Below are 25,894 nucleotides of genomic sequence, written 5' to 3' on the forward strand. Positions count from 1 at the left end.
CCTTTGTTCCTGTGAGGATGGGCTGGCATTGTCCCATACTTGCCCTAATGAGGTGTGAACTGCCTCTCTGCTCTTGGAGAGTTTTTGCCTGGGCTTATTTTAAGCATGAGGATACATTTTCAGCCTCATAATTACATACATGAAATTATAAACCAGGGGTAGGCAACCTATGGCACGCGTGCCAAAAGTGGCAACGAACTGATTTTCAGTGGCATTCACACTGCCCAGGGCCTGGCCACCAGTCTTGGGGGGGGGGGGGCTCTGCATTTTAATTTAATTTGAAATGAAACTTATTACACATTTTAAAAACATTATTTACTTTACATAAAACAAAAGTTTAGTTATATATTATAGACTTATAGAAAGAGACCTTGTAAAAACGTTAAAATGTATTACTGGCACGCGAAACCTTAAATTAGAGTGAATAAATGAAGACTCAGCACACCACTTCTGAAAGGTTGCCGACCCCTGTTATAACCTATAGCCTTACTATAACATTACTATAACAACAATGCTCAGTGCATCATGAGCCTTCCAAAGACACCTGACATGACAAACTTTGCATTGGATACCACACAATCATTTTACAAGGATGAACATGGGGATGCTGGGTGTTCCCCCGAGGCACAGAGCATCATCACACATGGATTTATATAGAGACAGTATGATATTCTCTATCTTATTATGTATCCCTCTCTTAAAGATTCCCAATGTTCTGTTTGCTTTTTTGACTGCCACTGCACATTGAGTGGATGTTTTCAGAGAACTATCCTCCATGACTCCAAGATCTCTTACCTGAGTGGTAACAGCTAATTTAGACCCCATCATTTTATATGTATAATTGGGATTATGTTTTCTGACGTGCATTACTTTGCATTTATCAACACTGACTTTCATCTGCCATTTTCTTTTCCAGTCACCCAGTTTTGTGAGATCCCTTTGTAATTCTTCGCAGTCTGCTTTGGACTTAGCTATTTTGAGTAGTTTTGTATAATCTGCAAATTTTGCCTCCTCACTGTTTACCCGTTTTTCCAGATCGTTCACCTATGAGTCTGATAATTCTGCTCTTTACTATAGTTTCAACCAGATTGTCCGGTACCAAAGTTAGGCTTATTGGACTGTAATTGCTGGGATCACCTTTGGAGCCTTTATAAAAATTGGCATCACATTAGCTTTCCACCAGTCATCTGGTACAGAAGCTGATTTAAATGATAGATTACAGATTACAGTTAGAAGTTCTGAAATTTCACATGTGAGTTCCTTCAGAACTCTTGGGTGAATACCATCTGGTCCTGGTGATTTATTACTGCTTAGTTTAACAATTTGTTCCAAAACCTCCTCTAGTAACTCCTCAATCTGGGACAGTTGCTCAGATTTGTCACTTAAAAAGAATAGCTCAGGTTTGGGAATCTCCCTCACATACTTAGCCGTGAAGACCAATGCAAAGAATTAATTTAGTTTCTCTGCAATGGCCTTATCGTCATTGAATTCTCCTTTAACAGCTCGATCGTCCAGTGGCCCCACTGGTTGTTTAGTAGGCTTCCTGTTTCTGATGTACTTAAAAAATATATATTATCTTTTGTGTCTTTGGCTAGCTGTTCTTCAAATTCTTTTTTGGCCTTCCTAATGATATTTTTCACTTGCCAAAGTTTATGCTCCTTTATATTTTACTCACTAAGATTTAACTTCCACTTTGTAAAGGATCCCTTTTTGCCTCTTGTGATGCAGTAGGGACTGTTTGTGTGGGGAGTGGGAGACCAGGGGAGGACTTTAGGGGATGGATGATGCCAGGGCCTGTAACCTGAGCTAGGTAAGGGAGGGGAAAGGTCAACACCTTTGCCCGGGAAGGAGGACAAAGGAAGGGAGTGGCAAAAGAGAGGCAGTTTGAATTTGGGCTTGGGGCTGTGTGGGCGGAATTGAGGGTATTCTAGTTAGGATCCAAGCACCCTGAAAGCCCAGAAGGACTCGAGGAAGGGGTCCTGACTGTGCCTGTAAGCTCTGCTGTAACCTGTGTTCCTGTTGTCCAATAAACCTTCTGTTTTACTGGCTGGCTAAAAGTCACTGTGAGTCCCAGAAAGAGGGGTGCAAAACCGAGCTCCCCCACACTCCGTGTCAACTGGTGGCAGAGGTGGGATATACTGCACCCCGTGGACGGCGCTTCCTGTAGTAAGTAACTAGGGAGCAGTAAAACGAAGGGGTGGTTAACCCCTGGGAGTGTATGCCCAGTGAAAAGGACTTTGCAGTAACAGGGTCCCCCGGGGGAATTGCAGCGAGTGGTCCCAGGGGCGGAGGAGTCTGCAGCTCGACCCTGGCAGAGAGGTGGTGACCTCAAGAAGGGCTGGTGCACTAGGGGTCCCCCTAAAAACCGTGGGGAGCGGCGAGCACCCCGGCCTGTGAGTGGCCAGCAGGAAGATGTATGCCAAGCGGCGCAAGTGCGACCTGCTGGAGCTATGCAAGCAGAGGGGGCTGTGTCCGGGGAGGCTCAGCAAGGACCAGCTGATTGCCCAGCTGGAGCAGGGAGACCGCATAAATGAACGGAGCCCTGTCTCTGAGGGAAGCAGCCGGGCAGATGCAGCGCAGGCACCAGTGTCTGTCCCCGCTGGGAGTGGTCAGCCGGCGGACGAGGGCTTCCCGAGACCCGCCCTTCCTAGGCCTAGGGGAAGGGCGGGGAGGAGCCCAGTGTATACCGAGGGCACCGTGACACCCCCGGCCAGCAGGGGATCCTCCCGGCGAAGCTCACCTCCCAGCAGGGGATCCTCCTGGCAACGCTCGGCATCCGTGGAGTGGATGCGGCTGGAATATAAAAGGGAACTGAAATGGGGGGAGCTCGAGTTAAAGGGGCAAGAGCTGGAGGAGAAGGCAAACCAGCGTAGACATGAGAAGAACCAGCGCCAGCGTAAGTGGGAGGAGAAGGAGAACCAGGGTAAACATGAGGAGAACCAGCGTAAACATGAGCGGGAGGAAAAGGAGAAACAGCGTAAACGTGAGCTGGACCTGGCCCAGCTGAGAAGCAGTGAGGCCCCGGCTGCGGTGAGTGAAGGGGGACCCAAGCCTACAAAGAGCTTTAATAAGCACTTGCTGCCCCGGCGTAAGGAGGGGGAGGACATAGATACCTTCCTGACGGCCTTTGAGAATGCCTGCGAGCTGCACAGGGTTAACCCTGCAGACAGGATCGCAGTTCTCACCCCCTTACTGAACTCCACAGCCGTAGAGGTGTACAGCCGACTGAAAGGGGCGGAGGCAGGGGACTATGAACTGTTCAAACAGGCCCTGCTCCGCAAGTTTGGGCTAACTCCTGAGATGTACCAAAAAAAGTTCCGGAGCCAGCGTAAAACCCATAAGGTCACATACCTACAACTGGTCAACCGGGCGCAGGGGTATGCCCGCAAGTGGACAGCTGGGGCCCAAACTAAAGAGGACCTGCTTGACCTATTCATACTGGAGCACCTGTACGAGCAGTGCCCATCCGACTTGAGGCTGTTGTTGATGGACCAGAAGCCAAAGAACCCGCAGCATGCAGGCCAGCTGGCCGACCAATTTGTGGACAGTCGGGCAGGGGATGGCAGAAAGGAGTCTCAAAGGAGCAGGCCTGCCTCAACGCAGAGAGAGAGTCATGATGGAACCTCCCAAAGGAGGCCTATGGAAAACCCCCCCAAAAGGGGAACATCCAGCATCAGGTCCCTCTGACCCACTCAAGGGGACCCACGAAACATGGGCTGCTATCGCTGTGGCCAACAAGGTCACATATGGGACCAGTGCCCCAAGCTCAGGGACAGACCAAGCAGACCCAACCCGCAGAGGGTGGACTGCGTAAAAACCTAATCGGAGGAGGGGCTACATTCCCAGGAAAGGGGGGCTGGCAACATACTACCTGTGGATGCTCCAGGCTCCGGGTTTTTGGTTTACCGGGTGGGCGCAGGGCTGCCCCTCCGGAAAGAGTGCATTGTTTCCCCGAAGGTAGATGGGAGAAAGGTCACTGGGTACTGGGACACGGGCGCAGAGGTGACGCTTGCCCGACCCGAGGTGGTGGCCTCAGATCGGATGGTGCCCAAAACCTACCTGACCCTGATGGGCATGGGTGGGACCCCATTCAAGGTGCCCGTGGCAAGGGTACACCTGAAATTGGGGGCCAAGGAGGGCCCCAAGAATGTGGGGGTACACCGATATTTGCCCACTAACGTGTTAATGGGAGGGAACCTCAAAGACTGGCCTAGTAACACCCAGAGTGCCCTGGTCGTGACTCGTAGTCAGAGTCGGCAAAGGGCACTGCACCCCAACAACGGGGAAGGTACTCAACCCGAGGTGCAGGACCCTAACCCAGGGAGCGGGGAACGCCCAGGGGCACGGTTCAGAGAGGCTGCGGCCTCAGACCCAGCCAGCAAGAGAGAGCCGGTCCCCATCCCTGTCCCAGCTGCTGAGTTCCAGGCCGAGTTGCAGAAAGATCCCTCCTTGCGGAAGCACGGGGACCGGGCTGACCTTAGTGCAGTACAGACCATGAGGAGAGGTTGCAAGAAGAGGTTCCTGTGGGAAAAGGGGTTCCTGTACCGAGAATGGGCTCCCCCAGGGGAAGTAGAGTCATGGGGGATTGGAGGCAGCTGGTGGTTCCCCAGAAGTTTCGTCACAAGCTGTTGTACCTGGCCCATAACATCCCTCTCGCAGGGCACCAGGGAATCCGGCGCACCAGGCAGAGGCTGCTACAGAACTTTTACTGGCCTGGGGTCTTTACCCATGTCCGACAATACTGCCAATCCTGTGACCCCTGCCAGAGGGTGGGGAAGGCCCGGGGCAAGGGAAAAGCGGCTTTGAGGCCTTTACCCATCATAGAAGAACCTTTCCAGAAGGTGGCCATGGACATAGTGGGACCCCTCAGCAAGACGACCCGGTCAGGGAAGAAATACATCCTGGTGGTGGTGGATTTTGCCACTCGCTACCCCAAGGCGGTGGCCTTGCCCTCTATTGAAGCAGACACAGTGGCAGATGCGCTGCTGACAATTTTCAGCCGAGTGGGGTTCCCCAAGAAGGTCTTAACGGACCAGGGGTCCAACTTCATGTCGGCCCTGCTCCGTTCCTTATGGCAGAAATGTGCGGTCCAGCACAACTGGGCCTCAGCATATCACCCCCAGTCCAACGGGCTGGTAGAAAGGTTCAGCGGGACGCTAAAGATAATGCTAAAAACATTTATGAATCAGCACCCGCAGGATTGGGACAAGTACTTACCTCACCTGCTGTTCGCGTACGGGGAGGTACCCCAGGAATCTACCGGGTTTTCATCTTTCGAACTGTTGTATGGAAGGCGGGTAAGGGGGCCCCTAGACCTGATAAGGGACAAATGGGAGGGGAAGGCCGCTCCCGAGGGAGAGTCAGTGGTGAGTATGTCCTGACCTTCCGGAAAAGACTGGCCGAGCTCATGGGCCTGGCCAGGGAAAATCTGGCCCGAGCCCAGAGGAGGCAGAAGGTCTGGTATGACCGCACGGCACAAGCACGTGCCTTCGCCACCGGGGATCAGGTGATGGTTCTCATCCCCGTGAGGAGAAACAAACTCCAGGCCGCCTGGGAAGGGCCCTTCAAGGTTATCAAGCAACTGAATAAGGTAAACTATGTGGTGGAGCTGTCAAACCGGGCACATCACCATCGGGTGTACCATGTAAACATAATGAAACCATACTATGACAGGGGGAATGTGGTGTTGGCCGTGTGTGAACATTGGGAGGGACAGGGAAATGACCCCTTAGTAAATCTATTCCCTGGGACAAAAGCTGGTTCCCCCCTGAAGGCGATTCCCCTCTCTAATCAACTGACCCCGGGCCAGCACGCTGAGATCAGGGGGGTGCTGCATCTATACCGACAGCTGTTTTCCAACCAGCCTGGACGCACTAATTTGACTGTCCACCGGGTGAAGACCGGGTCACATCCCCCTATAAGATGCTCCCCTTTTCGGGTCACTGGTAAAACTGCCCAGGATCTTAAACGAAAGGTCAGGAACATGCTGGCTTTGGGGGTAATCCAGCCGTCTTCCAGCCCTTGGGCCTCGCCAGTGGTGCTGGTCCCCAAAAAGAATGGGTCAATCCGGTTCTGTGTGGACTATCGAAAGCTCAATGTCATCACCGTATCTGATGCCTACCCTATGCTCAGGCCTGACAAGCTCCTAGACAAGCTGGGAGGTGCTCAGTACCTCACCACTATGAATCTTACCAAAGGCTACTGGCAAGTGCCGCTGAACCAAATGCCAGGCTGAAATCGGCCTTTATCATCCCTCTGGGGCTCTATGAGTTTCTGACCCTGCCCTTCGGCCTCAAGGGAACGCCGGCCACCTTCCAGCGCCTGGTGGATCAGCTACTGCGGGGGATGGAGAGTTTTGCCGTGGCGTATATTGACGACATCTGCGTCTTCAGCCAGACCTGGAAGGACCATATGTCCCAGGTTAAACAAGTCCTGGACCGACTCCAAAAGGCTGGGTTAACAGTAAAGGCTAAGAAGCGCAAGGTGGGAATGGCTGAAGTATCTTACCTGGGCCATCGGGTGGGGAGTGGCTGCCTGAAGCCGGAACCAGCCAAGGTGAAGGTAATCAGAGACTGGCCTGCTCCCCAAACCAAAAAGCAGGTCCAGGCCTTTATTGGGATGGCGGGGTACTATCAAAGGTTCGTGCCCCACTTTAGTGCCATAGCCGGCCCCATCACTAAACTGTGCAAAAAGGGGAAGCCAAACAAGGTAATCTGGACTAAGCAGTGCCAAAAGGCTTTCCGGGCGCTGAAGGAGGCTCTGGTTAGTGGCCCAGTTCTGGCAAACCCACATTTTAACAAACCCTTTATGGTGTTCACCGATGCCTCAGACACGGAACTGTTAATGCAGAAGGATAAAAAGGGGGAGAGACACCCCATCGTGTACCTGAGTAAGAAGCTGCTACCCCGGGAACAAAGCTACGCGGCCATCGAAAAAAAATGCCTGGCCATGGTGTGGACCCTTAAAAAGCTAAAGCCATATCTCTTTGGGCAACACTTCACCGTGTACACCAATCACTCTCCCCTGACCTGGCTGCACCAGATAAAAGGAGCCAACGCCAAGCTCCTGAGGTGGAGCCTGCTCCTGCAGGACTAGAACATGAACGTGGTCCATGTGAAGGGAAGTGCCAACCTGACAGCGGATGCGTTGTCCCGGAGAGGGGGCCCTGAACTTCCCCAGGTCACTGGGCAGAGTGACCCTGCTCAGTTCAGTCTCGAAGGGGGGAGAGATGTGATGCAGTAGGGACTGTCTGTGTGGGGAGTGGGAGACCAGGGGAGGACTTTAGGGGATGGACGATGCCAGGGCCTGTAACCTGAGCTAGGTAAGGGAGGGGAAAGGTCAACACCTTTGCCCGGGAAGGAGGACAAAGGAAGGGAGTGGCAAAAGGGAGGCAGTTTGAGTTTGGGCTTGGGGCTGTGTGGGCAGAATTCAGGGTATCCTAGCTAGGATCCAAGCACCCTGAAAGCCCAGAAGGACTCGAGGAAGGGGTCCTGACTGTGCCTGCAAGCTCTGCTGTAACCTGTGTTCCTGTTGTCCAATAAACCTTCTGTTTTACTGGCTGGCTAAAAGTCACTGAGAGTCCCAGAAACAGGGGTGCAAAACTGAACTCCCCCACACTCCGTGACACCTCTTACTGCTTCTTTTACTTTGTTGTTTAGCCATGGTGACTCTTTTTTTAGTTCCCTTACTATGTTTTTTAATTTGGGGTATACATTTAAGTTGAGCCTGTATTATGGTGTCTTTAAAAATTTACTGGGTCTTGTGCTGTGCTCCACTTTGCAAGTCACCAGTGAAACAGTACCATGCTTAGAAAAAGTGAGTTTTGTTGTATTTAATGTGATGTATAAGAAATTAAACAGCACAGGATTTCCATAAGCAAGTAATAATGTACAAATTGTACAGGTTCTCTCTAAGCTAGTCATGGAGTGAATGAAAAACAGACACTTCAGCTGGACAACAATATCTTCCCAGGTCTTTAAATAAGAGACATGCACAGAGACCACCCAAAACTCTTGATGGTTGGGTGGGAGAACAATTTAAAGGTGTAGGGGGGCACGTGACCACCTCTTTCCATGCATACGTCACCTCTAGGCCCTTTCCCACTCCCCCTGCACCTCCCATGCCTTCTCGCACTTACTCCCCTCATAGAGCTCCTTCCTTGCTTCCTTCTCCTATTGCCTCCCCACTGAGCCAGAGTGGGCTCTGATACCTACCGCCGAGCAGGTTACTGCAGCTGCGAGCAGGGAAGGGACAGGATTCAGAGGGCTTTCCATGCCCACTCTGGCGTTGCTGCCAGCCCCATCTCTCTTCCCTGCTCCAGGTGCCTCCTAGCAGGACTCAGCAGGAGTGCTTGGTGCCGGTGCCTTTCCCTGGCATGTCCCTGTCAGCCGCACTCAGCCAGACTCCCACCTTGGCAGAAATCAGGGAAGGGGGACTCGTGACACCACATGCCCCTTCCCCCACGCAGGACAAAGAACTGGATACCATATGTCGAGCACAGTCTTGGTAGGAGGTACACCAAGCATACAGACCAACAAACTCTGATGTTGGAAAATACTTTCCCCCCATTCTGCAGCTTCCTAGTGCCATGCTTCCTTATTTGCAATCCCCTTTCACACCCTCTAAGTGCTGTGATTTTCTCCCACTCCCACTAAACTACTGTATGTATAGCAGCCCAAGGTTACTGCCGCTATGGATCAGACTTTACATCTGTCATTAATCAGCAATAGCATGCAATTCAAATATATCCACGGTAACTTCTTCTTAGAGCTTCATGAAGCTTTTGTAGCAAACCTGAAATCACACAATACACACCTGGTTTCAGGTTAGGTACAAACTCTAGCGTTCACCTAGGTTCACTGAAACACTGGTGAAATTTCAAGAGAACCTGGGCCAAATTCATGGCTTTGTATCAAAACCATCTAACAGGTTGAACTGAAAATAAGGTGAAATTTGGCATTTATGACTGTTTTATTTTGAGTTTGTGTTTCTTTGAACCCAAAATTTGAAGCAAACCTCAGGGTACATAAACCCCCGGTGGATTGAAATTGAAGAGGTTTGCATGAATTCCTATTGAACAGCTGAGTTCCACACAGCTCTGCTAAATTTTCTTTGTTACTTTGCTGCTATTTTTTTGTCTTCACTTGAAATTAGATCCAATTCCCTGGGGAGCTTTGACTATGATTTCATCCAACCCACTCCCAATCTGTGTCAAATAGCCCAATCTGTAGTTATATTTTTGGCAACATAAAGAAGAGCATCTTTAACCATAATTAACATAGAGATTTAAAAAAAAATCATTTATTTGTATATAATGCTGTTGTTTTAAATGTCCTCACTATTCTGATGTTCTCTAGACATCCCTGGTTGAAAAGAAGTGTTTCTGCTACATTGAGGCCTTCAGGCTAGGCAGAGGGATACTTACACATCAGGAGAAACTGAGCATTCTGGGGCCAGTCCTGCAAACCTTCTGGGCACAGAGATTCCATTAGTGTTAATTGTCTTTGTCTTATTTGTTACTTGATCCTGCTCCCATTGAAGTCAATAGGAGTTTTGCCATCTACTGCAACGTGAGCAGAATTGGGGCATTTGTTCATGTTATGGGCCCAGTTGAAAATGAGTGTAAATCACTGCCACTCTAATTTGGAATTTTTTTTACATCTAGTTTGCACTCATTTTGTACTGAACTAAGTGATGGCACAAGGTGCAGGGCCATTATGCATTTGGCATTCAATTTCTTTGATTCAGTTTAAACTTTTGTTTTAGGTTGTCTATGAAATTGCTTGAGTTTCAAGGAAGTTTCTGGTTAAACAAGTAGCTTAGTGGGATTTGGCAAACCTCAGAGAAGGGTGAGACTGAAAACATTGTTAACACTACGACTATAGATATATCTAAAACCATTTAACTGGCAAAAAAATCGCTTTTTGTGCCTTCCAGAAGAAGTGTAGGATTGAGTTGGTGCAAACAACTGCTGATGAAAACTGCACCAGATGAGCTGCAACAAATTTATTTTAAAAATTGCTCTGTCTGAAATAAAATCTGCTTCAGTAACATTTCTGGATATACTTGACAGCCATGCATCACAGAATATCCAACTGGACTGCAGAGTGAGATGACAGAACATTTTTTACAGCTCACAGTAGTTAAGTTGTGATTGTTCCAGCTGCTTGACAGACTGCATTATTATACAAACCATCATAAAATAAATGACAAGTGAAGGGAAAACTGTTTTGAATAAGTCATAATGGCACTAGATGTTTGTCATCTTCTGTTAGTCCAATTATAAGGGCTTGATGTTTTAATTGGTCTTCAGGCTGTTAGCTCCGTAACACTTATTATTTTAGCCAGTGATAGTCTTCCAGTGCTCTGCATATTCCTGCTGACACCAGTGACCCTGGCACACAAACCAAAGGAAGTGAAAGGTAGCAATGGCCATTTTTGGAGAGTAAAACTTGACAGCTGAACATTAGTCACATTGATTTTACTGTGAAGCCAGTAAAGAAGCCCCACTGGCCCAGGGCCGGCTCTACAGTTTTCAGCGCCCCAAGCTGCTGCAGATGGCGGGGGCAGTCTGTGTGCCCTTAGGACGGCAGGCATATTTCCGCAGCGGCGGCAAATTGGCGGCAGCTTCAATGTTTAGTTGAAGCCGCTCTGGACAGCTAAAGATAGAAGCTGCCACCAAATTGCTGCCGCAGTGGAAACGCGCCTGCTGCCCTAAGGACACATGGACTGCCCTCACTGCCGCCGGCGGCAATTGGGCGCGCTGCTTGGAAGCAAAACAACAGGGACTGCTGCCCCTTGCAAATTGCCACCCCAAGCACCAGCTTGGAATGCTAGTGCCTGGAGCTGGCCCTGCACTGGCCTGTTGCTAATAAGTGGCCCAGTGGCTCTCCACAGCCAGGCAGGAAAGAAATGGTAAAAAGAGCAAAAAAAGAACACAAATAATCCCTTTGTCTAATATCAACTCACTCAAAGTTCTGTTGAGATTTTCAGCTCTGACTGCCCAATGCAAATGGGGGGAGGGGGTAGCTCAGTGGTTTGAGCATTGGCCTGCTAAACCCAGGGTTGTGAGTGCAGTCCTTGAGGGGGCCATTTAGGGATCTGGGGCAAAAATCTGTCTGGAGATTAGTCCTGCTTTGAGCAGGGGGTTAGACTAGATGATCTCCTGAAGTCCCTTCCAACCCTGATGTTCTATGATTAATCAGGCCACCATGATTTTAGAGAAAAGGATCCAGCTGTCTGCATATCTCCATGGCAGTATCTTGTCCAGTTCTTTATGTGTGTACAAGTAATAACTTCACGCTTGCATCAGACCTTCCATTTTCAAAGTTTTAGGGGTCAGTTTAGTTTTCCCACAACCCCTGTGTATGGGGCAGGATGTCTTTGCACTGCCCTAATAGCAGACCCTGATGCATTCTGTGTTTTGGCCAGGGCCAGCTCCAGGCACCAGCTCAGCAAGCAGGTGCTTGGGGCAGCACGTCAGGCTCTTCAGCAGCAATTCGGCGGTGGGAAGGAAGGGAAAGGAAGGAGGGAAGGACCTGCCGCCAAATTGCCGTCGAAGAAGAAAGCGGCGCGGTGGAGCTCTCGTCGATGGCGATCGTGGCTTCCCCCTCCCCCCTCGCCGCTTGGGGCAGCAAAAACCCTGGAGCCAGCCCTGGTTTTGGCTTCCTCCATTCCAGCCGTATAACTGGCACAGCCTACATCCCCTAGTGCCGCTGTGCTGGCCGGCACATTGGAGATGGTGGAACTACACAGCTCCACCCATTCCCTATCCCTTCCCACCAATATGAATTGGGGGACACATAGTATCCCCACTTAATATGACATGCCACAATATGGTCCTTAGCTATTCCCCACAATAACCCCTGAAGTGGGTAAGTAACAGTGTTATGTACATCAGTTTTTATAGAGGGGAAAGCCATATTCAGAGTCAATGTCAGAGCTGGGATTACAACCCAGGAATTCCAGGCTCCTGTTCCCATGCTCCAGTCAGACCATCAAGACACTTTAAGAATAAACGCTACTGACTGCAGCATGTGAAAAAGGATGTGAGAATGGCATCGTATTAAGTAGCCGTGACTTGCATATTTGATAGCTGGTAGTGGTCAATTAAAAGTTTCAAGCAGTCTAAACCTCAGAGTGATTCTTAACTCTAATATTTTTCTGTAGCGATAACTCTTCTCTCCCTTGTTTTATCCTTCTACAGGGCATATAACCATTACAAACTACTTGCTGAACTATTTTCCTGGTCTTGATATTGAGAAGAGGAATGTATTTGGATTCACAGCACTGATGAAATCTGCAATGCAAGGCCGAACTGAATGTGTCAGAGCCTTAATGTTGGCAGGTATGTGAAATTATTTGCTTCATCAGTACTTCTTGCTCTGAATAAGATAGCAGTAAATCAGTGAAAAGCTGGCCTTTCCAGTATTTACTTTTAAGAGGTGTGCTGGAGCTATTGATACAAATGAAAACAATTTCTGAATGTCTTGTAAATAGAGACCTGAAGCAGTTTTATTTATTATATATTATTATTATTATTGTTACAATAGTACTTCACAATGCTCTTGAATTTCCATCTGAGCATCTCAACGGAAATTACAAGCATTCATTGGTTTAGACTTGCATCGTCCATGAGAAGTAGATAAGTATTATTATCTGCAATTTTTCAGATGGGGAAACTGAGGCATAGGAGGTTAAATAACTTGTTCAAGGTCACACTGTATGTTTGAGACAAACTAAGGAACAAAACACAGCTCTCCTATGCCCATGCTTTACCAACAGTCTATCTGTTCTTACAATATTAGAATAGTAGAGGACAGTAATTTTTTCTTTTTAATCTTGGTAAAATATGGGGCCAGATACATTGCTACAAAATTGGGCCTGAAAGATTTGAAAAACCTGGGATGATTTTTGACTTTATAAGAAAACCCAGAAGTTTTGATGTGATATTGAGTTTCATTACAAACATTTCACACAGCTCAAATACTATGAATATGATACAATATTAAAATATGATCTGATAACTATGTGTCCAGAATTATAAAGCCACCTAATGTTAAATAATAAGACATGATAAGCTGTGTATGGTAGTTAGATATAACTCCTTCTTAGGGTATGTCTACACGGCAAAGAAGAATCCACAGCTGGCCTGTGCTAGCCGACTCGGGCTCGTGGAACTCGGGCTGTGGGACTGTTCCATTGCCATGTAGACTTCCAAGCTTGGGCTGGAGCCCAGGGTCTGGGATCCTTTATCCCCGCAGAGTCCTAGAGCCTGGGCTTCAGCCTGAGCCTGGAAGCTTATACAACAATGAAACAGCCCTGTAGCCCGAGCCCTGCAAACCTGAGTCTACAGCTGGCGCACGTAGACTGTGTAGACCAGTGGTGGACAACCTGTGGCCCATGGGTCGCACACAGCCCATCAGGGCAATCTGCTGACAGGCCGCGAGACAGTTTGTTTACATTGACCGTCCGCAGGCACGGCTGCCCGCAGCTCCCAGTGGCCATGGTTCGCCATTCCCGGCCAATGGGAGTTGCGGGAAGCGATGGCCAGCAAGTCGCTGCAGCCCACGCCGTTTCCCGCAGCTCCCATTGGCTGGGAACGGTGAACTGCGGCCACTGGGAGCTGCGGGCAGCCGTGCCTATGGACGGTCAATATAAACAAACTGTCTCACAGCCCATCAGCAGATTGACCTGACGAGCCGCTGGTAGCCTGCAGGCCACAGGTTGCCCACCACTTGTGTAGACATTCCCTTACTTGGCATTGTTGCTCTTTGAGCAACCATTATACAGTGGATCATGTAAAAAACTAAATAAAATAAAAACCCTGCATCCCTTATGTCTGAGTACATATAACCTTGTGCCATTAAGCACAATTTATAGAATGTTTGGCATGTTCTTTTGTGAAGGCCAGGGCCCTATAATGTGTATTTCAGAGAAGGAGGAAACACTTTCCTTGATTATCCTGTTAAACTGATATCAAGTCATGAGAAAGGAAACTATATTGTTATAGCCACTTAATTAGAAATAGCAAATTGATATAACTGCATTCTGCATGGATTTTGAAATGTGATTTATTTATTACAAGACTCATTTACTATTATTATTGTGGTATGGCAGAACTACTATAGTTAAGGTTGCACCATGACATCTATTTAAAGGTGGACCTTTTAAAGTCCTCTAAAATCAACATGCTTAGTCAGATTTCTTTGAAATTTAGTGTGCCTCAGGAATACAAAGGTATGGTTAATGACCCAAATTTGGACTCATTTAAGCCCAGAGTTCCAGAAATATAAGCCTTGAAAAAAATACCCATTTTAAAAAAGAAAGTGTCTAGGTGGATTCCCCCCCGACGTGGTGCAGGTCAAAATTATCTCAGTCTGTTGAGGTTTACCCAGGGTAGTACATGGCACTCACTAAATCTTTGGGGGACACAAATTGAGAACAGTATTTAAGAAAATGTACATTTTTTTAACACTGTTCATGCTCCAGTGCAGAAAAATGACAAGACGGTTTCTATTCCCACCATTTTATATGCTTTAAAGTTCAACACCTGTAAGTGCTTTAAAATCCGAACATTTATTCAGATTGCTTTGAAATGTGGTGTGCCTCACAGGGTCACTGAGTAGCATTAGTGATCCAAATTTGGGGTCATCTAACCTAGGGTTCCTGAGTTACAGCCACCCACCCCACCCCCAACCCAGTTTCTTTCTGCTGCCTTGTACTGTTACAGTGAGAGGGTCTGACTGGATAAATCACAGACCTTTTGATGGCTGTGAACTCACAAGTCTGCACCTAAGGGCTTGGCTACACTTGTGAGTTAGAGCACATTAAAGCAGCCTCCGGCACCCTAACTCACAACCCATCCACACTGGCAAGGCACTTAGAGAGCTCTGACTCCGTGGCTAGAGCGCTCCTGGTAATCCACCTCGGCAAGAAGCATAACGCTTGGTACGCTTGGGTGAAACGCCCAGGCATCAGTGTGAACGAGGTGTTGCATTACTGTGCACTGACTGGCCTACGGACGGCCCATAATCCCCTTAAGTCAAGTGGCCACTCTTGTCTTGTTTTGGAATCGCTGCAGGAATGCGGCTATCAAAGCAAACAATTACTGTGGGAGATCTGCTGCTCTTTGAATTTACAAGACAGCATGCTGCCATGCTCTCAGCTCCCAAAAAACCCACTCTCTCTCCCCTCACATACACACAACATGCTCCCTGTCACACTCCACCCTACACCCCCATTTGAAAAGCACATTGCAGCCACTTGCATGCTGGGAGAGCTACCACAATGCACTGCTCTCTGTAGCCACTGCAAGTGCTGCAAATGTGGCCATGCCAGTGCGCTTTCAGCTGTCAGTGTGGACAGATTGCAGCGCTTTCCCTTCTGCGCTCTACGAAGGCTGGTTTAACTCAAAGTGCTCTTCATTTGCAAGTGTAGCCATGCCCTAAGACAAAAGGAGGTTTGAATTGATGGCTGGAGGTTGCTACAATTTGTGAGTTGGGTGGCAATTTCATTTTTGGGGGAAATGTAATCAAAGGATTTGGGGGAAAGAATTAAACATCGGTATGCCTGCTGGGAGGAGAGATTTGGGGTGGAGGTGTGGGGGAGGATGGTTTGGGGCTGTAGGGAGAGGAGGGGGGTTATGGGAAGGGGGAATAAATGGGGATGGATGGTAGGTGAGATGAGGTTGGGGACTTAGGTGAGGGAGGCATGGCACCCTACAGCCCTCTTAGTGCACCCCAGCCCCTACACCCCAATCCCCATGCACCCCCAGCTCTGCCAATTCACCCCAACCCTCTGAGCCTTAATCCCCTGCGGCCAAACCTTCCTGTAGCTTAATCCTCTCCAGCCCTGCCAGTGCACCCCAAGACCGCTATGAATAAGTGTTAGAAGAACATTCATTGAGAAATTGGAAGGTTCCTAGCTGACTGAAAAATGTGTGCTGTATAGCATAGAATTACTTTCTCTCAAACATAAAACTGTCAGTATTGTGGAGCAGAAACCCTGTCTCTGATGTCTCTTCCTGGTCCTGCCACAAACCTCACCTCCAACCATTCAGCAATGTGACCAGAAATGCCATTCCACTGTCATATAGTTGGCCTTCACTCCAGGTACTGCGTGTGAGCCAGGCTATGGGAAGTGGGGTGGAATTAACAACAGTATGCCAGAGAGTGAAGATTTCAGGGAGATGAGTTCCCTGCTTTTGGTGGGAGGCCTGTGTACAGCATGGGGGAGAGGCCAAGTTGGAGGGGGAAATGTAGTGAATGGGTCAGGGTCATGACTAGGGATGTGTGGTGAAGCAGGGCTGGTGGGGCCCAGCTGGTGTGTGTGTGTTTACACGGGGCGGCCTGGCTCAGTTTGCAAGTCGCAGAACATGATATGTACAACTGTCTAAATGACCACTAACTCCTACCAACACCATATGTTTTCCTGTTTAAAAAAAACCTATGAAATTCAGTGGCAAAGAACTATGTTAACACAGAGTTAAGGTTGCTTGGCAGTATGTCGTCATGCCCATCTCTTTCAGCAGTGCCACAATACACCCCATTAACACAAATACCTTTACTCTGCCAGCCTCACAGTTGCGGAAATGTACAAACTCTTCATCTCCTTTTACAACCCAGTCACTCTCACCCACCAGGATTCCAGCTAACACTATGAAAGGACATAAAAGTTGCACACGCCACCTTCCCTCTACCCTCTTTGAGCAATGCCTCAATATGCACACACTCACACTGGCCTTGGCACTATAAGATTCAGATCCTGGCACACAGTCACACACTTAGCCAACTCCCCAGAAAGAACATCAAACGTATACTTGTTAAGAACCCTTCACACCTTTGATAGCCCTTTACCCTGAGGGTACATCTACATTGCAGCTGTGTGATTCCCAGCTCCTGTAGACTTCAAGCTAATGCACTAAAAACATCAGTGTAGCTGGGGTTGCACGGGCAGTGGCTTGGGCTAGCCGCATGGTCCCCCTGGGTCCATGCTGGGCAGATAGCCCAAGTCACTGCCCATGCTTCCCTGGCTACACTGATATGTTTAGCATGCTAGCTTGAGCAGAAGTACCATGGGTACAAACTGGGAATCACTGTCCCACCTCAAATGTAGATATACCATATGTCATGCTGTCTGGAGTAGCTCAACACTGAGAGTACCAACTTCAGGGAAGATCCCCCCCAAATGTGTAACAAATGTGAACTCCTGGATCACTATAACAGTCTTACCATGGAGTCACAGACAGTGCCCTTGGCCTCTCCAGTCTATCTTACCACCCAGGCAAGTTGGCCTTAGTAATAAAAGATCACTTTTGCCAAAAATTCACACCATATTCAGGTTGCTTCCAGTCCCAAGAGACCAGTCACTTACCCCAGATCTTACACCATAGACAAGGCTTGTAGCCAATCCTGTAATGAACTATCTAAAGGTTTACTAAATAGGAAAAAGAAATGAGAGTTATTTACAGATTAAAGCAAGCAAACATATACACGCAAATGAGTTATTACCTATATCCTAAGAGTTACAGTGTTTTAGTGATCTGTCAATTCAAAGTGTCTTTCGGAGCATACCTAGGAGGTTAACCCTGGGAATCTCTGGCTTCAGTTTGGTGTCTCTAGCCCTCTCAGAGTTCAGACAGGAAAGAAATGGAAAATTTTCCTGTGACTTGTTAAGTAAGGTAAAGTCTAGCAGGGATATGTATCATACTGATAATGCTGAAAAGGTGCAGTATGCAGGAATAAGCTTATCTCGTGAATATAGTAGGGATACAAGAGTACAAGGGAAGGCTAATGATTTGGGTACCTTAGCTCTGCATTTCCATACTTTCCAACTATTTAAGAATAGTTTTACAAGTAACTTATGTTAAAGGACCATTGAAGTTTTCAAACATTTGACAGCCAGGAAGCTTTAAGATCTTCCTCTGACTGCCCCCACCCCCCACTTAAATTACTGAGATGTATTTACATCATTAATTCCAGTGTTGTGGGGTTTTTTAGACTGGCAATTTCAGCTATGCTTAGATGTAGTGCATTGTAAATCCTGAAACTTGCTAGTCATACTGAATAGTAAGCAAGTAAGTAATCAGAAAACAATTGTAAGAAATTTTGTGATGGCGTTCTTCAAAGCCATAGATTCCATGATTTTCCATTGTTTGCTTTATTATCATGACTTTCTCTTTCCCCTTTACCCTATAGGACTAAAGTGGTATCATTGCTTCAAAGGATGTTGTTGGTATGGTGACATGTCCCTATGTGCACGTGTATATGTGAACTTCACTTAAAAATTACTTGCTTACAAAATCAGACATAAAAATACAAGTGTATAGGCACCCTCTTACTGAAAAATTGCTGACTTTCTCATTTTTATCATCTCATTATAAAATAATGTAATTGGAATATAAATATTGTACTTACATTTCAGTATATAGAGCAGTATAAACAAGTCATTGTCAATATGGAATTTTAGTTTGTACTGACTTCGCTAGTGCTTTTTATGTGGCCTGTTGTAAAACTAGGCAAATATTTAGATGAGTTAATGTAACACCTGGAAGACCTCTGTGTACCCCTGGTTGAAAACCACTGCTGTAGATTATAGCTCAGTATGCTAATGTAAATAGGTGCCTGCTCTGTAGTGCCCACTGCTGGCCAAGTGTGGCTTTGCTGAGGCTTGCCTCAGTTTCCTCTTCACTCAGACCCCTCAAAAAGTCCTCACAGTCCAGCTATTCATTCCCCTCCCTGGAGCCAATTTATTAAGTCCTGCACAAAGTTTTTCAAAACAGAACTTAAACCTACAAAGTCTTCATCCCAGGTTCAGTTGTTCACAGCTCCTCCTCCCTGAGGGTCTGGCTTCCCTTCAGACTTCAAACACTCTTCTGCTCCAGTTCCAAGATGGGCACAGCCTTCCTCTCTGAGTCTGTTTTCCTCCCCTCCTAACACCTGTTGCTTGGAGTACGGCCTTCTCCACAGGCTTTCCTGCTGGTCTCAGGGACTCAGGGCCCTGCAGCAGCCTTATGCCACGCTGTGCCTACAGGCATCTGCCAACCTGTACCTGCAGCCATCTCCCTCTTTATAAGGCCCAGGTGCCTTCCCTTAAGCCCAGGTAATCATTCCATGTGCCCTGGACCCTGCTTCCTCTTAAAGGGATCAGTCACCCTGTGACAGCGAACCTTATGAGGATGATCAAAGCACTATGGAGTAATTTCTGCTGTAAATCATAACCAGAAAGTATTTACTGTGCATGTCTATTAGTGATATTATTAGTGTATTATTACCAGGGTGGGAGTGGGATAGCTTAGTGGTTTGAGCATTATCCTGATAAACACAGGGTTATGAGCTCAATCCTTGAGGGGGCCATTTGGGGATTGGTCCTGCTTTGAGCAAGGGGTTGGACTAGATGATCTCTTGAGGTCTCTTCCAGCCCCAATGTTCTATGACACTGGCAATGCAAGAGCTCAGTACTGGAAACTAACCAAGTTTCCAGCCTGCTTTAGTACTGGGTGTAGAAATCACATGGGGGAAACTGTAGGGAAAAATGTGATGAATGATTGGAGCCTGATTTTCAGAGTGGCTGTTCTTTCTGAAAGTCAGGGTGTTCAGGTTGGGAACCAAAATACTGAGGCAGCCACAGTCACTAGTCATTTTGGAAAATCTTGGCCATAATGTTTAATCTTTAAAAAATATGAATGTACTTTTTGGAATGTAAAATGAATATTAAAGCAGGTTAATTACTGTTCTGCAATTACTTCTATTGGGCTGCCGCACTGCCAAGGTCACAACTGATATCACTTCTTGGCAAGATCACCACCACCAGCAGAAGACATGTAGAAATGCCAATTGTGATTAAAAATGGAGGGCCAGATAGTGCTACTCCAGTGAAACCATTGGAGCAGTTGTGGATTTACACTGGTATAATAGAGCAGAATCTGGACCTTAAATAATACATTTCATAGTGTATGTCCACAGGGCCAAATGCTGAAAGTGAAAGTGGTGCCTGGCTGAGAGCTTCAGAGTTGATCTAACTAGAGTTCTACTTACTCTAGCACTCTCATATTACTAAACTGAGCAAAATGGGTGCAGTTTTCCTTGAGGATTCCATTTAATTAAAGTTGGTGGGGCCGGTATTTTTTAAAAGAGACGAATATTTAACCAGAATTTTAGATCCTACTTCTTATTAACAGACTTGCATACATTGAGAAGAAACCCATAGTTGTTTGTCTATTCTGTCACTAATTAGATAGGATAAAGGAGCAATGCAGGAAATGTGAGATTTACAACTGGATTTTAATGAAAAAAAATTCATAGTACCCTGGGCATTTTTATTCAGAGGTCTGAAATTCTGATTAATTGGAACTCTGATGCTTTGGCAGCTCAGCACAAACACAGCAGCATTGATGTCAGTTTTGCGATAACAATCTCTTGAGATATGAAACCTCATTAACTGAATATAATATTCATATCCCAAAGTGACACATCTACTCAAATTAGTTGCTTGAAAAACAGGATTCAGGACATGATTTAATATGAGGAAAATGAGGACTAAGGGCAATGCACACATTTTCTAAAAGAAGACTCGTTAGACCAGCCTTAAATCTGAATGACAAATAGTTCAATAAGACTGCCATAACCTTTGAAAAAGGGCTTGAATATTGATGTCTGGTCCAACTGGTAAAGTCCCTAGAAATTTTGTTGAATGAGGAATTTGTTTAGGAATGTTTCTGGATTTGCAAAGTAAGTCAGTAGCATCTTAAGAAGAACTTGTGTCACACAAGATTTCATTAGATGAGACATAAAATCAGCATTGAGTATGCTGCTAAAAGATTTGGATCTCTGTATTTGGTAAACTTCTTTTGTGAGATATAGCTCCAAGAAGAGCTGGGAATATGTCAATTTGTATTGATAGAACCTGAAATCATAGAAGAGGCAGCACGAATGGTGAGCTCAATGGACCCCTGTAAATGGTCTCTGATCAGTTTGGACAAATGTATCTGAGTAAGAAGAAACAGTGTATTTGACTGTGGTTTAGAGACAGAGCACAGCTCTTCCATGATTCTACATCTGGAATATATCTGGAGGCAAACACACTTGGCTTTGTGTTGCCTGTTTGCAAACAAATCCAAGTGGAGATGGCCTCAAAAATTGGTTAACCTGTTTAATCATATATCAGAATAGCCAGCTCCCCTAGCATCGGGTCTGGCTGCGATCTGCCCTGGAATTGTTGATGTTTTGGTTTTGTGTGTGTGTGTGGTTTTGGGGGTGGAGGGGAAATGTGGGTGGGAGGTTGGCCATCAGCAAACTTGATCTGAAAACCCAGGGCCAGTTTAAACACATTCAGAATCCACAGCACGTGGTTGAGGGCCCTGTCCTATGTAATAAATCATTCCCATCCTCGACTTACTGTTAAAATGTATGTTGTATGAACACAACAAACAAACAACAAAAGATAGAAAATGTGGCAAAAGACCACCTGGGCTTAACCATGAGATCTTGCATGACCTACAAAATAAAAAGGAGTCACATAAAAAATGGAAACTAGGTCAGATTACAAAGGATGAATATAGGCAAACAACACAGGAATGCAGGGGCAAGATTAGAAAGGCAAAGGCACAAAATGAGCTCAAACTAGCTATGGGAATAAAGGGAAACAAGAGACTTTTTATCAATACATTAGAAGCAAGAGGAAGACCAAGGACAGGGTAGGCCCACTGCTCAGTGAGGAGGGAGAAACAGTAACAGGAAACTTGGAAATGGCAGAGATGTTTAATGACTTTTTTGTTTCGCTCTTCACTGAGAAGTCTGAAGGAATGTCTAACATAGTGAATGCTTATTGGGAGGGGGTAGGTTTAGAAGATAAAATAAAAAAAGAGCAAGTTAAAAATCACTTAGAAAAGTTAGATGCCTGCAAGTCACCAGGGCCCGAGGAAATGCCTCCTAGAATACTCAAGGAGTTAATAGAGGAGGTATTTGAGCCTCTAGCTATTATCTTTGGAAAGTCATGGGAGACGGGAGAGATTCCAGAAGACTGGAAAAGGGCAAATATAGTGCCCATCTATAAAAGGGGAAATAAAAACAACCCAGGAAACTACAGACCAGTTAGTTTAACTTCTGTGCCAGGGAAGATAATGGAGCAAGTAATTAAAGAAATCATCTGCAAACACTTGGAAGGTGGTAAGGTGATAGGGAATAGCCAGCATGGATTTCTAAAGAACAAATCATGTCAAACGAATCTGATAGCTTTCTTTGATAGGATAACGAGCCTTGTGGATAAGGGAGAAGCGGTGGATGTGGTATACCTAGACTTTAGTAAGGCATTTGATATGGTCTCACACGATATCCTTATTGATAAACTAGACAAATACAATTTAGATGGCGCTACTATAAGGTGGGTGCATAACTGGCTGGATAACTGTACTCAGAGAGTAGTTATTAATGGCTCCCAATCCTGCTGGAAAGGTATAACAAGTGGGGTTCCGCAGGGGTCTGTTTTGGGACCGGCTCTGTTCAATACCTTCATCAACGACTTAGATGTTGGCATAGAAAGTACGCTTATTAAGTTTGCGGATGATACCAAACTGGGAGGGATTGCAACTGCTTTGGAGGACAGAGTCAAAATTCAAAATGATCTGGACAAATTGGAGAAATGGTCTGAGGTAAACCGGATGAAGTTCAATAAAGACAAATGCAAAGTGCTCCACTTAGGAAGGAACAATCAGTTTCACATGTACAGAATGGGAAGAGACTGTCTAGGAAGGAGTATGGCAGAAAGAGATCTAGGGGTCATAGTGGACCACAAGCTAAATATGAGTCAACAGTGTGATACTGTTGCAAAAAAAACAAATGTGATTCTGGGATGCATTAACAGGTGTGTTGTAAACAAGACACGAGAAGTCATTCTTCCACTCTACTCTGCGTTGGTTAGACCTCAACTGGAGTATTGTGTCCAGTTCTGGGCACTGCATTTCAAGAAAGATATGGAGAAATTGGAGAGGGTCCAGAGAAGAGCAACAAGAATGATTAAAGGTCTTGAGAACATGACCTATGAAGGAAGGCTGAAAGAATTGGGTTTATTTAGTTTGGAAAAGAGAAGACTGAGAGGGGACATGATAACAGTTTTCAGGTATCTAAAAGGGTGTCATCAGGAGGAGGGAGAAAACTTGTTCACCTTAGCCTCTAATGATAGAACAAGAAGCAATGGGCTTAAACTGCAGCAAGGGAGATTTAGGTTGGACATTAGGAAAAAGTTCCTAACTGTCAGGATAGTTAAACACTGGAATAAATTGCCTAGGGAGGTTGTGGAATCTCCATCTCTGGAGATATTTAAGAGTAGGTTAGATAAATGTCTATCAGGGATGGTCTAGACAGTATTTGGTCCTGCCATGAGGGCAGGGGACTGGACTTGATGACCTCTCGAGGTCCCTTCCAGTCCTAGAGTCTATGAATCTATGAATCTATAAAACTCCCATGCAATTTCCTATATTCCTAGAGAGACCTAGGTAAGTTGGAGAGGAGAAGAAGTGTAGGCACAGGTGGGGCTGAGGAAAGGTTGGGAGTCCAGGGACAGTCAGGATAAGGGGACAGGCTGAGAGGGGGAAAGATGAAGGAAGAGGAGGCTGGTGTAGGGGAAGAGAATAGGGGTTCAGAGACAGACAGGCTGATGGGGAGATGAAGAGCAGACTAAGGCCAAACATCATGGCCTCTATCACATGGCCTCTTTAAAGCTTTTGATATTGTTAACCAGATTCTTCTTCAAATCCTGTCCTCTGTTAGCTTTCAAGATATTGTCCTTACCCTGCTTCCGCTCCTGCTTCTGTGGCTGCTTCTGCAGTGTCTTATTTGGTGAGTCCTCCTCTTCCTGCCCTCACATTCTTTCAGGGGGGTCCCACAGAGTTCCATTTTGGTCCCCTCCCCTTCTTGCTTTGTACCCTGTCTCTGATGATCTTCTCTGCAAATATGGCTTTAACTATTACCTTTATACAGATTCCTCAGAGATCTACTTCTGTTTGCAACTTGTCTCCCTCCATCCTAACCACATCTTGGCCTATCTTTCTGACATCTCCTTGTGGGGTCTGGCCATCAGCTGAAACTTAATATGGCTAAAACTGAGCTTCTGCTCTCTCACCCACGTTCTCCCTTCTCCCTTCTTTATCTATCATAGTGGACAGCACCATCTTCCTCCCTGGCACTCAGGGTATGTCTACACCAGAAATGCTCCAGTGGCACAGCTGCACCTGCACTGCTGTAGTGTAGACATTTACTACAGAGACAGAAGGGGTTCTTCCATTGCTATATGTCTCTTTACTCAGTAGTGACTGGTCCAGATATAGGAGAACAGTCTGCTATTGCTACCAGTTACTTCGTTAGCTCAAGTGGGCAGAGGTCTGTGCTGTGGATCTAAATGTTTCAGTCCTATTTGTGACCAATGTGTGTGTGTGTGGGGTCAGTATGATTCCACATGGGTTTTGTGGTGGTTTTTGTTTTATTTTTGTGGTTTTTATTTTCAGTGTGCTGTTTAAAAATAGGAATTTATATACAAGAAAACTACATTAAAAACAATAAAGTTGCAAAGTCAAGCACTCAAAAGTCAGGAAATTCCAGAACTGTGTGTGTGCATTATGATACAGTCTTTAATTACATAATCACATATTATTTTTCTTGACAGGATCCCTGCTTCATTCAGTTTTGACTATGGTAGTGGGAGATGAAGTGTGCACTATATAACTGATAAACGCAAATGTTTTTCCTTTCTCTCCTTTAAGGGGCAGATGTTCACGCGACTGACCCAAGCCGTGGAATGACTCCACGGGAATGGGCTTGTTACACAGGAAGATCAGAAGCAGCCTTCCTCATGCAGAGGCTGATGGACAGGCCATGCCCTGAGCAGTTTTGTGATCAGTATAAGTCAGAATGGCCAAAGATGAAGGAACTTCTTGCCAAGGCCACAGAACCAAAAAGCTGTTTGCAGAGGATCTCGGAGGGTGTAAGGTCAGCAATGTCATTCAGGGCTTCCTGTCGCCCTGAAGAAGATGGCGTCCTTGACCACATGGTTAGGATGACTACAAGTTTGAACAGCCCCTTTATTGCCATATCTTGCAGGACTGTGTGCCCAGGGAGCCCACCCTGCGTGGGGAAACGCACACTGGCTGTGCAGGAAATCCTTAGGAAGCAGAGAGCCCAGGATATCCGATCTCAGGACAAAGACCATGTTAGCAGCTATGAGAAATTATTTCAGAACTCCAGAGTCATGTTAATCCCCAAAAAGAAGGACCGGCGGGCTAGTCTGCAGCCCCTCAGCCTCACAGTAGCTCACATGAACACTGTGGTCACAAGGAAAGGAAGCCTTCTGCCTCTGCACCTACTGAGAAGGAGCAGTGTGAGGCCAGGATTTGTCATCCCCAAAGTCCGTGTCAACAAGGCTCCTCCACCCACCTATCAACCAGAGAAAGTGAGGAGAAAGAGCAGTACCAAAGATGGCACTTATCTACAGATTCCCAAATGGAGATACAAAGAGCTAAAGGAGGAGAGGAAGAAGGCAGAGGAACAAGAGAAGAGGAAAGCAGCAGAGGCTCAGAAACTGAGGCAGGAGTCTCCACAGAAAAACAGGACATGACTCAATGGTGGGGATATCAGACATTCCATTGTTAACAGACTGTGTACATCAAAGTAGGGGCAACTAAATTGAATAATGGCCCTATGGCACTGAAATAGCACATGGGCTATCACTGACTGTATCTGGTGGAGTGTGAGAAATCTTGGGGTTGAAGTGTAAAAAATTGTTTGTTTGCCCACTGGCAGAAAATTAAGGTGGTGATTTTTTCCCAAGATTAACAGCTGAGAAACAGCCTTCATGGCACATATGCATGAAAGGGCCACGTTTTGTGTTCATTTTCTACTGGATA

At 46.4% G+C, this 25,894-nt stretch overlaps 1 protein-coding gene across 1 annotated transcript in view; it reads left to right on the plus strand.

Annotated features, from left to right (window-relative positions):
• Nucleotides 1-25,605, plus strand: part of ANKRD33B (ankyrin repeat domain 33B) — a 126,818-nt gene extending 101,213 nt beyond the window's left edge. Inside the window, exons 3-4 of the mRNA XM_030551713.1 lie at nt 12,206-12,346; nt 24,755-25,605. Coding sequence (XP_030407573.1) covers nt 12,206-12,346; nt 24,755-25,605 — 992 coding nt within the window. The remainder of the gene's footprint in view (nt 1-12,205; nt 12,347-24,754) is intronic.
• The last annotated feature ends 289 nt before the right edge of the window (nt 25,606-25,894 follow it).

Source organism: Gopherus evgoodei, chromosome 2 (genome assembly GCF_007399415.2).
Source record: "Gopherus evgoodei ecotype Sinaloan lineage chromosome 2, rGopEvg1_v1.p, whole genome shotgun sequence".
Taxonomy (NCBI): Eukaryota; Metazoa; Chordata; order Testudines; family Testudinidae; genus Gopherus; species Gopherus evgoodei.